This window comes from Pseudorasbora parva, chromosome 1, assembly GCF_024679245.1.
Source record: "Pseudorasbora parva isolate DD20220531a chromosome 1, ASM2467924v1, whole genome shotgun sequence".
Lineage (NCBI taxonomy): Eukaryota > Metazoa > Chordata > Actinopteri > Cypriniformes > Gobionidae > Pseudorasbora > Pseudorasbora parva.
Genome location: NC_090172.1, coordinates 11,735,233 through 11,748,633, shown reverse-complemented (window position 1 = coordinate 11,748,633; position 13,401 = coordinate 11,735,233). Strand labels below are relative to the sequence as shown.

The 13,401-nt window shown below is 43.9% G+C and overlaps 2 protein-coding genes across 2 annotated transcripts; both read left to right on the top strand.

Moving 5' to 3' along the window:
• Positions 1-310: 310 nt before the first annotated feature.
• LOC137045714 (uncharacterized) lies at positions 311-5,313 on the top strand. Its single transcript, XM_067422629.1, has 2 exons — positions 311-1,843; positions 5,156-5,313. Exons 1-2 carry the CDS (start codon positions 722-724, stop codon positions 5,156-5,158), a joined length of 1,125 nt encoding a protein of 374 aa, XP_067278730.1. The 5' UTR covers positions 311-721; the 3' UTR covers positions 5,159-5,313.
• Positions 5,314-11,689: 6,376 nt separating this feature from the next.
• LOC137083161 (extracellular superoxide dismutase [Cu-Zn]-like) lies at positions 11,690-12,999 on the top strand. The gene is made up of 2 exons (XM_067448904.1): positions 11,690-11,863; positions 12,217-12,999. Exon 2 carries the CDS (start codon positions 12,232-12,234, stop codon positions 12,898-12,900), a length of 669 nt encoding a protein of 222 aa, XP_067305005.1. The 5' UTR covers positions 11,690-11,863; positions 12,217-12,231; the 3' UTR covers positions 12,901-12,999.
• Positions 13,000-13,401: the final 402 nt, after the last annotated feature.

The window sequence follows — 13,401 nt, the reverse complement described above, 5'->3', positions numbered from 1 at the left end:
CTTCAAAGCTCATCCTGAACTTGCTATCATAGCAACAGGTCTGTTAGCTTAAACCTGCTCGGGAGCAACTTATTTCTGTCACGTCACAGACAAGGGAAAATGGTGCGAGGACTCATGTGCAGGAGAATGATAATTTATTTACAAAAACAAAACAACAACCCACAAGTAGTGATGGGACATCTGAAGCGAGGCTCCGGAGCTTGTGTCGAGCAAAAAGGGGCGTTCCAGATGAAGCCCCGATTCGAGGCTTGTATCGTTTCCGTGAAAATCACGTGACGATGACAAACGAGGCCTCTGTGGCAAGGGGGGCGTGGTTCAGCGAGGTCTGCAGCGGGAGAGAGAGCCGCGGGACAAGCGGTACGTGAGTGGGTTGGAAGCAGATTAATAACACCTGTCTCTTGTTCTAGTAATGAGCGCGGAGAGGGGATAAAACATCAGTGGAACCGGAGATCGAGGAGAGAGAGAGCCCGGACGGTTGATGCCAAACCCCCCTTACAGAGACTGAGTTACCGGAAGCCGGAAGTGCCGACCCGGAAGTGACTGAGCGATCGTTGTTCATTGAGATACCACACCACAGTGTGTGTTGGCAAAGATATTGAGTTTAATAAAGATACAGCATCAACCGTCCAGCCGACCCCTTGTCCTCTTCCTTCCTTATCATATCGAACTTTGCTACAGTGGTGCCGAAAACCCGGGAAGGAAGTAGGACCGCGCCGCCGCCATGACTACTCCAACGCCCTCCGCCACGCCGTTTGCGGACATTATCACCTCTCTCGCGGCCCTCCACCAGAATCAACATCAGGCCATGCTGGAGCTGCGGGCGGACCAGGAGCGTCGATTCGAGGCCATCGTCCGCGGCCAGCAAGAGGACCGCGAGAGGTTCCGGAGCTGGATAGACCGGGAGGTTCACACCGAAGCCGCCGGGCTCGCCAGCGCACCGGTCCACGTGCCCCTACACAAGATGGGGCCACAGGACGATCCCGAGGCCTTCATAGACCTTTTTCAGAAAGCGGCGGAGGCCTGCGGGTGGCCCCGGGCACAGTGGCCGGTGCGCCTTATTCCATTGCTCAGCGGAGAAGCCCAGGCGGCCGCCCAACAACTGCCGGTGGCGAACCTCCTGGATTACGACGATCTGAAGAGGGCCATCATTCAGCGGGTCGGTCGGACCCCCGAACAACACCGTCAGCGTTTCCGCTCGCTTGAGTGGGGGGAGACCGGCCGGCCCTTCGCGATGGCCCACCAGCTCCGGGACGCCTGCCGCAAATGGCTATTGGCCGGTGGAAGCGACGTGGACCACATCGTCGATCTGGTGGTACTGGAACAGTTCATCGCTCGGCTTCCCAAGAAGACCGCCGAGTGGGTCCAGTGCCACCGGCCCACGTCGCTGACGACGGCCATCAACCTGGCGGAGGACCATCTGGTGGCGTGCCCAGGGGTCGGCGAACCCCGTTTAACTTCTCCCTCTTTCTCTCCCCCCTCTGTCTCTCCTTCTCCTCCTGTCCCTCTCCCTAGGTCCCGCCCTCCAGGGCCCCCTCGTATTCCCCCCAGAGGTCGGGGTGGAATGGGCCCAGGGCAATACGGGAGTTCGAGGGCCCCGCCCAGGGGGGCGGGGCTGCTGGGGTCGGGCGGGGATATCGGTTCCGGTTCCACCCCCCCTCCGCGCTCATATTCCAACCCACTCCCCGCCGCAGGGGCGGCGGGCAGGCCTGGGCTGGCCTGCTGGCGGTGCGGTGACCCGGACCATTTTGTGGACCGATGTCCAATGATGGATATCGGGACAATGATCCGGGTCCCGGACGTCCAGCGGACCACCCCTGATCAAGCAGGAGAGTACCAAGTTCCTGTGAGTATCAAGGGGGGTACATATCAGGCCTTGGTGGATTCAGGATGTAACCAAACCTCGATCCATCAAAGCCTGATGCAGCCTGGGGCATTGGATACAAGCCGCATGGTTAAGGTGCGGTGTGTGCACGGGGATGTGGTGGAATATCCGCTTGTACCAGTCACGATTCAGTTCAGGGGAGAAAATCATAGTGTTGAGGTGGCGGTTAGTCCCCACCTCCGGCATCCGCTAATTCTGGGGACGAATTGGCCCGCCTTTCCGGCGTTATTGGGGTCGATATGCGCGGATGCCGCTTGGGGGAGCCAGGCTAGGAACGGGGCGGTGCGGGTGCAGGTTGGCGAGACTGATACGGGGCCCTCGGAAACGGCTTCAGAGGAACCGAGCGGGGTCGAGAGACTGATTCTCTCGGACCGCGATGACTTTCCTCTGGAGCAGTCTCAGGACGATACCCTAAAACATGCTTTCCAACAGGTCCGCACTATCGACGGTCAGTCCCTTCAACCCGCCCTGCCCGTCACGTATCCTTATTTTGCCATAATTAAGGACAGGTTGTATCGAGTGACCCAAGACGCTCAGACAAAGGTAGATACAACCCAGTTGTTAGTACCAAAGAGCCGCCGGGAAATGCTTTTCCAGGCGGCTCATTCTAACCCAATGGCGGGCCACCTGGGACAGGCGGCCACGCTGAATCGTTTAATGACCCGATTTTTTTGGCCAGGCATTCACGACAATGTGCGCAGGTGGTGCGCGTCTTGTCCTGAATGTCAGTTGGTGAATCCACTGGCCTCCCCAAAAGCGCCATTGCGCCCCCTTCCATTAATGCAGGTCCCCTTCGAGAGAATTGCGATGGACCTCATCGGGCCATTAGAGCGATCCGCACGCGGACATCGTTTTGCGCTAGTTATCGTGGACTACGCAACGCGATATCCGGAAGCAGTGGCTCTCCGCAACATCTCGGCGAAGAGTGTTGCGGACGCACTGTTTCGTTTAATCTCCCGAGTGGGGATTCCGAAGGAAATCCTCACTGATCAAGGCACGGCGTTTATGTCACGCACGCTAAGCGAATTATACGGGTTATTGGGCATCAAATCGATTCGGACAAGCGTCTATCACCCACAAACAGACGGCTTGGTCGAACGATTTAATCGCACTCTTAAATCCATGATCCGTAAATTCGTACAGGAAGACGCCAAAAATTGGGATCGGTGGTTAGAACCCCTCTTATTCGCTGTGCGGGAGGTCCCACAAGCCTCCACGGGGTTTTCCCCCTTCGAGCTTCTCTACGGACGACAGCCCCGGGGGGTGCTGGACGTCCTACGAGAAACTTGGGAGGAGGGACCTTCTTTGGCCAAAAACGAAATTCAATATGTGCTGGACTTGCGAACAAAACTCCACACCTTGGGGCGGCTATCTAGGGAGAATTTGTTGCAAGCCCAGGACCGCCAAAGCCGGTCGTATAACAGGGGTACGAGACTACGCAAATTTACACCGGGAGAGAAAGTGCTCGTATTACTCCCTACATCGAGCTCTAAATTAATGTCGAAGTGGCAGGGGCCGTTTGAGGTCGCACGACAGGTGGGAGACCTCGATTATGAAGTGATACGGTCCGATAGGAACGGGGCACGGCAAATTTATCACCTCAACCTCCTGAAAAAATGGAATGAGGTGGAATCAGTGTTGTTGGCGACGGTGATCGGGGGAGAGGATGATCTCGGGCCAGAGGCGAGCATCAAAGCACAATCGGTCGCATTGGCCCCTGGGGGTGATCACCCCTCACCGTCCCAACTCACTGATCTCTCAAAGCTACAGGCGGAATTCGCCGACGTGTTCTCGCCCCTACCGGGACGTACCGACTTAATTCAGCACCATATCGAGACCGAGCCGGGCGTGGTAGTTCGCAGCCGGCCGTATCGCTTACCTGAACACAAGAAAAAAGTAGTTCAGGAAGAATTAGGGGCAATGCTCGATATGGGAGTAATAGAGGAGTCCAACAGTGACTGGGCGAGCCCGATCGTTTTAGTTCCTAAAACCGACGGCTCGGTCAGGTTCTGTGTGGACTACCGCAAGGTGAACGCAGTGTCGAAATTCGACGCGTATCCAATGCCGCGGGTTGACGAGTTGCTTGATCGGCTGGGCACGGCTCGATTTTATTCGACATTGGACTTAACGAAGGGCTATTGGCAGATCCCCTTGTCTCCATTGTCCAAAGAAAAGACGGCCTTCACCACGCCGTTCGGATTGCACCAATTCGTCACGCTTCCCTTCGGCTTGTTCGGGGCACCCGCTACCTTTCAGCGACTCATGGACAGGATTTTGCGTCCCCATGCCGCATATGCTGCTGCCTACCTGGACGATATCGTGATTTACAGTCACGATTGGCAGCGGCATATGCAGCATGTCCGGGCGGTCTTGAGGTCGTTGAGGGGAGCGGGGCTCACGGCCAACCCGAAGAAGTGTGCAATTGGGCGGGTGGAGGTAAGGTATCTGGGCTTCCACTTGGGTCATGGGCAGGTGCGTCCCCAAATTGATAAGACCGCCGCAATTGCAACCTGTCCGAGGCCCAAGACCAAAAAGGAGGTAAGGCAGTTCTTGGGGCTGGCGGGATATTATAGACGGTTTATTCCAAATTATTCGGACCTCACCAGCCCTCTGACTGACCTTACTAAAAAGGGGCTACCAGATACGGTCCAATGGACGGAGCCGTGCCAGCAGGCCTTCACCCGAGTTAAGGCTGCTCTATGTGGCGGGCCGCTGTTACACTCCCCTGACTTTTCTCTCCCTTTTCTGTTGCAGACTGACGCGTCGGACAGGGGGCTGGGCGCAGTCCTGGCCCAGGAGGTGGAGGGGGGAGAGCGGCCGGTGCTGTACATTAGCCGTAAGCTCTCGAAGAGAGAGGCTAAGTACAGCACCATCGAAAAAGAGTGCCTTGCCATCAGGTGGGCCGTTCTCACCCTCCGCTACTACCTTCTGGGGCGGGAGTTCACCCTCTGTTCGGACCACGCTCCTCTCCAATGGCTCCACCGCATGAAGGATACCAACGCGCGGATCACTCGTTGGTATCTAGCTCTTCAGCCTTTTAAGTTCCAGGTGGTCCACAGGCCGGGTGCTCAGATGGCTGTGGCCGACTTCCTCTCCAGAAATGGGGGGGGGGGGGGCTGCAGGCCGGACGGCTCCCCGGCCTGAGTCGGGCGGTGGGGGTATGTGGCAAGGGGGGCGTGGTTCAGCGAGGTCTGCAGCGGGAGAGAGAGCCGCGGGACAAGCGGTACGTGAGTGGGTTGGAAGCAGATTAATAACACCTGTCTCTTGTTCTAGTAATGAGCGCGGAGAGGGGATAAAACATCAGTGGAACCGGAGATCGAGGAGAGAGAGAGCCCGGACGGTTGATGCCAAACCCCCCTTACAGAGACTGAGTTACCGGAAGCCGGAAGTGCCGACCCGGAAGTGACTGAGCAATCGTTGTTCATTGAGATACCACACCACAGTGTGTGTTGGCAAAGATATTGAGTTTAATAAAGATACAGCATCAACCGTCCAGCCGACCCCTTGTCCTCTTCCTTCCTTATCATATCGAACTTTGCTACAGCCTCGTTTTCTTTTGAATACGTCATTGCTTCATTCGGAGTATCGCTTTCGGATAAAAGTGGTTCGAAACCTCGCGGCTCTTGTGGGGTTTGCAGTAGGCATTTGCATTGGTGTTGAGGTGTTGGTTGTATGTAGTAGCGATATCATTATATATCATAGCTTGTATTATATATTATATTGTGGAAATTGCTGTGAATAACAAGCGACAACTTCTCACGTTGAGCACATGAGTGTCTCGTTTAATATCAACCAAAAACACAACACACAACCAACCCCCCAAGAGGGTGTTGACCAACGTCAAAAGTCAACGAGCATCAGACAAACTTAAAGGGACAAACCCTGAACAGTACTGTGTTAATCCTCGGCAGTATATAGAACCATATTTAATAACAAGGGTGAATTATGTACGTCTCATTCACTACAATATTACATTATACTTAGTTTAGTAGATTATTAGAGTAAATTATACATAGTTCAGTTGATTATTAGAGTAAATTAGCCTATATCTAGGTGTAATACCTATACTACGTAATTATATATATATATATATAGCCTATATTAGTAGTAGTGTTATTATTATATATGGGTGTTTCTGCAACTACGGGCACTTTTAAGTCCCAGCAGTGAAATTTTAGATTTATGCAAAAATTTGTCATATGATGCTTTATAAATATATTCACAGTGCCATTACACACCTTGACAAAAAATATAATTACTGAGTAATGTGATTTAATATAATATTATGAAGCGTTTATAGCTCAAAACACCATTTTTGTTAGTGTCCCACACCTGTGGTCTCAATGTTGAGATACATAACATAAGCTAATTGAATTAAAATGTGATATTATTTCAAATGGACTTGTTTAATATACAAATTCATTTAAATCATCTTAAAATTCTTTGTATTATTTACTGATCATTTTTATGATTTTTTTAACTAAATGTGCCTGTCCCACACTTTTGAGTCCTTACCGCAACAATGAAAAAAAACTTTTATTATGAAATGGCATCAAACACAAACAAGTCTAGTTTGTATGGAAACAGAAATTATCACTTGAGCACATTGCTGACAGACTGGGCCACCACACTACCTCACTCAGAAGATGCCAAAAAAATAAGGTAAACATTATCTTTTCTGCTCTAGTATTTATTGTGCGTCCTTACCATTCAGCTTAATAACTGTGTATTTTGGACTACATTTTAAAAGTAAATGTATATTACTGTTGAATTATTGTATATTAAGATGCTAAGAGTCAAAACTAATGTAGTAGGCCTTGCTAGCTGCAATTAGCTAAAATATTAGCAAAAATGTCATTACTGCAACATGTCTTTACCGCAGCAAATTTAGGTGTTGCGGTAAAGACCTTGTGTCGCGGTACAGACAAATTCAAGGTTTACTTTACATTCTTTTTAAATTAAATGACAGTATTAGTACTGAACTATGTATATATATATATATATATATATATATATATATATATATATATATATATATATATATATATATATATTATAGTAGGTACGAAAAGTATTTGTTATATTGCAGGAATTTGCTAAAAGAATTTAAGTTCATTTTTTTCTCATTAATGTACACACACAGCACCCCATATTGACAGAAAAGACAGAATTGTTGACATTTTTGCAGATTTAAAAAAAAAAATCAAAACTGAAATATCACATGGTCCTAAGTATTCAGAGCCTTTGCTGTGATACTCATCCGTTTAACTCAGGTGCTGTCCATTTCTTCTGATCATCCTTGAGATGGTTCTACACCTTCATTTGAGTCCAGCTGTGTTTGATAATAGTGATTGGACTTCATTAGGAAAGCCACACACCTGTCTATATCAGACCTTACAGCTCACGGTGCATGTCAGAGCAAATGAAAATCATGAAGCCAAAGGAACAGCCTCAGAGACAGAATTGTGGCAAGGCACAGATCTGACCAAGGTTACAAAAACATTTCTGCTCCACTTAAGGTTCCTAAAAGCATTGTGGCCTCCATAATCCCTAAATTCAAGACGTTTGGGATGACCAGAATCCTTCCTAGAGATGTCCGTCTGGCCAAACTGAGCTATCGGGGAGAAGATTCTGGGTGATAGAGGTAAAGAAGAACCCAAAGATCACTGTGGCTGAGCTCCAGAGATGCAGAGGTGGGAGAAAAGTCAACCATCACTGCAGCCCTCCACCAGTCTGGGCTTTATGGTAGAGTGGCCGACGGAAGCCTCTCCTCAGTGCAAGACACATGAAAGTTTGCATGGAGTTTGCTAAAAAAACACCTAAAGGACTCCAAGATGGTGAGAAATAAGGATTCTCTGGTCTGATGAGACCAAGATAGAACTTTTTGGCCTTAATTCTAAGAGATATGTGTGGAGAAAAATATCCCCAGCATGTTGGTGGCAGCATCATGCTGTGGGGGAGTTTTTCAGCTGCAGGGAACGGAACGATTGGTCGCAATCAAGGGAAAGATGAATGCGCCCAAGTACAGGGATATCCTGGACGAAAACCTTCTCCAGAGTGCTCAAGACCTCAGACTGAGCCGAAGGTTCACCTTCCAACAAAACAATGATCCTTAAAATGTTCTTGAATGGCCCAGCCAGAGCCCTGACTTAAACCCAATTGAGCATCTCTGGAGAGACCTCATAATTGCTGTCCACCAACATTTACCATCCAACCTGACAGAACTGGAGAGAAAGTTGTGTACATTAATGAGAAAATTTTTAGTGGTGAGATGTTGTTAGTGCTATGGGTTTGTGTTTGTTTATTTTATTACTAAAGGTTTGTGCAGCATACAAGAGTTAATTAAAAGAGTTATTTAGTAGCAGTTTTGCAGTATCTTGCATGCAATACCTGTTTCTTTTACTGTTGTTCTTTAGCCTGTTTTTGATTCCGTGGCACTTTAACATTGTCTCCTTACCGACACAAGATGTCATTACCGCAGCACTGCTCTATTTCTATTTTTTTCAGATTTTCATTTGTAAAAAAAATATTTTAACACTTAAGCTGACATGATTTACACATTGAAATTGCAAAATCTGTCACAAAAAAAATAAATGTTACATTTTGTGCTTATGGAAACAATTGACATCTAAGGTTACTGTAAATTTTTTACATGGCATAGAAAAAAACATAAAATTCCCTATTTTCTATATTATTATTTTTATATCAGTATTTACAAAACTGCATAAAATTTGAAAAAGCTATTTAAATATGATTTTATAGAAACTTTTTTATAGAAACAAATAAAGGAAAATGTATGAAATGAACGTTATTGTAACGTTGCGGTAAGGACACTTTTTAAGAAGATGACCCAAAAAACATAAAAAATAAACATGTTCCAGATTAAAATCTTAACGACTACATTACATTTTTGTGTACATTGTTATATGTATTACAGACCATAATGGTTAAAATGTAAATTCAAAAAGGTTGATTTTTTAAAAATTGGGATAGTCAAAAGTGCCCGTAGTTGCAGAAACACCCATATATTATTGCTATTATTATTAATAATAATATTAATATAAGACTAGACTGTATTAGGGAACTGTATTAGGGAAAGCTTTTCCCATTTGCTGTTCCAGAATTCCAGTCCCATAAGCACTGCACTATTGCACTCCCAATCAGCGCAACACTCACAATAATTTATTTACAATCATTCTGGGCATTCACTATCATCACTAACCTAAAGATCTACTGAATAGTTGAACACAAAGTTGTGTGTTTGTGTGAGTTGTGTGTGCATAGGTTAATACAAGCAGAGTAAAATACTTTATTAATACACAGGCAATAGAAAAAAGGTGTGTGCACACAGTATGATAATTTGGTTGCTCAGGATGAATAGATTTGTGTGCGATGCATTGCTTTGCACAGCAGGTGTCACTAGGGAGCACACTGTTTCATGAGGCTTCAGGTAAATGAACCTTTTGGTGAACCAATGGGCTGGAAAGCCTCAGTGGTTCAGGAAGCCTCATTTGGCCATCACTACCCACAAGGGGGAAAAACACATAATAGAATAATAAAATATAAACTTAAACAAACCAACAGAATCACTGGGAGAACAGAAGATGCAGACATTACACAAGTATCCAACACAGACTGACAAACACAAGGAGCTTATAAAGGGAAGAAATCAAGAGGGAACAGGTGGGAGAAATCAACACTAATCAGATAACAAGGGGGGAGGGATCAGACAATTACATGAGCACATTCTCAGAATGACAAAACCCACATGTGCACACAAGACAGGACAGGCATGTGACAATTTCATGTAAACAGGATTAGATTGCATCTTGAGGTGATACTTAAAATCTGTCATTACTGAACCAGGGGTAATAATAATTTAATAATATAATAAATAATAAATATAAAAGTTTATTTGAAAATAACATTTTAATGTTGTGTAAAATTTGTGTTTAATACTATAGACACAGTCACTTGATTGAGAAATTTATTTGTGAATAGTGATGGAATGATTACTTTATAGATGTAACTTATTGGAGGTTTACACACATTGTGCAGTTAATCTTTGTTATTTGTTTTTTTATTGCCAGAAAAAAAGTAAAATACAGCAAAGAAAATATATTAATACACATATACAACAAAATAAAATAAAATAAAAAAAATATAAAAGAACAATGAAACAAAAAAAATGCCAGAGTATTCAAACCTTGATAAATTAATCAAAAAATGTATATTCTTTAAGAATTTTACAAGTCTTTCTTGCTTTTTTATTCAAAATATTCTTTAAACTGGTTCAATAGTCTTTAGTCTCCTGAAGAAAATATATAAAATGTGGCTTGGATCCTGACCATTTCTTCTTGAGTATATGACATTTTACCCAAAATAATAAAAAGTTGTACAATAAAGGTGAAATTATTATTATCACGTTCATTGGAATATATACATATATCAAAATTATTTAATTTAAATATAACATTTGTTTTCCTTCTAATTAAATTTTCAATGTCCACCCAAAAAATCTTTGTGTATATACAATCATAAAATAGATGAATAATAGATTATTTTTCTATTGAACACAAATCACATGATTAATCAAATTAAACCTCTCTAATACATTTTTAACTGGATATATACCATGTAAAATTTTAAATGTAACTTCTTTTACTTTATTATTTAAGCAGTATGCTTCACAAATACACCAAGCTTTATTCCAGTTTATATTCCTAAATACACTGTTCCACAATACACTTTTATGAGTAGTTGTTTCACCTGTTATAATATCCCTAATATGTTTATTAGGATAACTGTGTTTCAGAATGTCAATGTCTCCTAAAAACATGCTGTCTTGAACATATACTGCCTCAGAAGAATCACTTCAACACGCTCTTACAAATTGTATAACTTGTTGAGGTATGGCACAAAATACAACAGCATACTCTTTTGGTGTAACTGGAACCCCAAATTAATCCAAAAATTCACTATAAGATAATAAAATACAGTTTGAATGTAAAAGTTGTTTAACTAACACAATGTTGTTTTCATACCAATTATTATAGAAAAGAGATATATATTTTATATTGAATGCATCTATTATCCCAAATAATAGATGCATTGGAACACAGGCACGAGCAGTGATCTCAGATAATTTAATCCAGATATTTTAATCCAATCCTCAAATTCGTTTGAAGAACCAAATTAGCCAGAGATCAGTTATCAGGATTAAAAGATCTGGGATCTGTCAAATCATCTTGGATGTATTAAGCGAGGTATGAAGAACGGACCCCAGGATGAGCTTCGAAGAACCAAACAATCCGAGATCAAGCCAAATCGTCAACAGTCAAATCCAGCTAACTGAGTTAGCGACGGACGAAGAACGGGCCCCAGAACGTGCAGTGATCTTAGATAACTTAATCTGGATATTTTAATCCAATCAACAAAATCTTTGCAAAGAACCAAATTATCCAGAGATCAGTTATCACGATTAGAGGATCTGGGATCTCTCAAATCATCTCAGACGTATTAAGCGAGGTACGAAGAACGGACCCTGAGCAAATTTATGTATTGTTATTTTATCATGATATTTTCCTCACTTCCAACGTTGCTTTACCCCTTCTAGCCACTACTCTGCTTCTCTGTTTTTAGTTTATTTCTGTGGCAGAATTACAGCGCCACATACTGGTCTGGCATGTAAACTGCATCGTTTTGACTGGCTTTGTGTGGATGTGGCCTGAGTGCACAGGCCAACAAAAGGGAGCTAAATGAGACGCAGGTGACCTTAATTAGTGACTAAAAGGCACACTCTAGTAAACAATTTGAGTTAACATGGTTAACCTGTAGCTCCACATGAGTTGCCCATCAATAATACAAAGTTTGATTGCAAAGGGAATGCTCTCTTAAACCCAGTTCAGGACTGCTCACAGTAATCTTATGACTGCAATATTCAGTCTGCACACAGTTTAAGGACAACATTTCAGTCATACGGTAATGTACCTTTGCTGCTTTTACAACTAAAAAAAAAAAGTGTGTTTAATCAAAAACATAAATTTTGTCTTGGTTTATTTATCCTTGTAAAAAAGTACACTTTGGCATGCTTTGCCATACTTTGAAGGACTGTACTTAAGAGCATGAATTTTATGTTATCATATGTGTATTGGAAATAAATGAAAATTATATTATAATTTAAATGTAGTAGTTGGGTGAAACAGTCCTTCAAACACATCTTCATATGTAGTTGCATAATTCAGGATTGCATAATCCTGAAATGGAGCTTAGAATTTTGTACTATCGTTCTTAATAAAATGTCATGATTTCACTGAATCCACTCTTCATTGTAGGCTTTAAATATCAACATGGAGAAACTCATTCTAAAATTCCCTCTGATATTGCTGGTGCTGCATATACGAGGAGGAGAGTTCTCTGACAATCCAGTTCCTTTGCTTGTCGAGGCTCCAATCCCAGAAGTCGTGGAGTTCAACAACACAATCTACGCCACTTGTGAAGTCACTCCGGTCCCCAATTTACCACCTAGCCAGCCAAAGATCTCTGGGCAAGTCCTTTTTAAGCAGCTCTTCCCCAATGGAACTTTAGAAGTGAAACTAAACCTCCGTGGTTTGCCTACCATTGATCATCAAGTTCGAGCCATCCACATCCATCAGTATGGAGACCTCAGTCAAGGCAGCGTCAGTGTTGGTCCTCATTACAATCCGCAGGACGTTGACCACCCTAGTCATCCTGGAGACCTGGGCAACTTTCTTTCCGTGCAAGGAGTTATAAGGCATTTCCTGACGCTCCCGGAGGCCAAGCTCTTTGGGGCTCACTCCATTCTGGGACGTGCGGTGGTGGTTCATGAGAAGGAGGATGATCTAGGAATGGGGTCAGATGAGGAGAGTAAACGCAGTGGGAATGCTGGGGAGGGAATTGCTGTCTGCGTGATTGGCATTACTAATCCAAGTCTGTGGCAGAAAACTGAACTGCTTCCCGAGGAAGAAGTGGAGGAGGGATCTGGAAGTCAAAGATGAGAGTCTGATGTGGTGGACGAGCTATAATGGCAATCCTGTATAAGCTTTGTCTATATCAGTGTCCCATATTAAAATAAAGTAATGTTTAAATACCTGAAATTCCCTAGATTTATTGCCATTGCAAATGCTATTTAACCCTTCTGCATCCCTTGGGATGTTTTCATCCACTATGGAGTGTTTTTAGTCTTAATTTGGCCAATAACGTTCTGTGTTTCAGCAAATGGAATGAGTTTTGGTGACCTCTTTTTACACATTTTGGGAAAATGCTTTGAAAATCTTCACAATTTCAACAATACGCTGTGGGCAAATTGACTACCTTTTCATTACCTTCGTGGCTGAAAATAGACACAAAATTAAACGTAAATGTTTACCTTTTCTTTTTTTCATAAATCTATTAATCAACCTTGGTCCTGACCAAAATGACTACATTTTTAAAATCTGGATTTTTAAGATGTCATTGATGTGGGGAAAACACACACAATGACTTTTTCAATGTAAAAA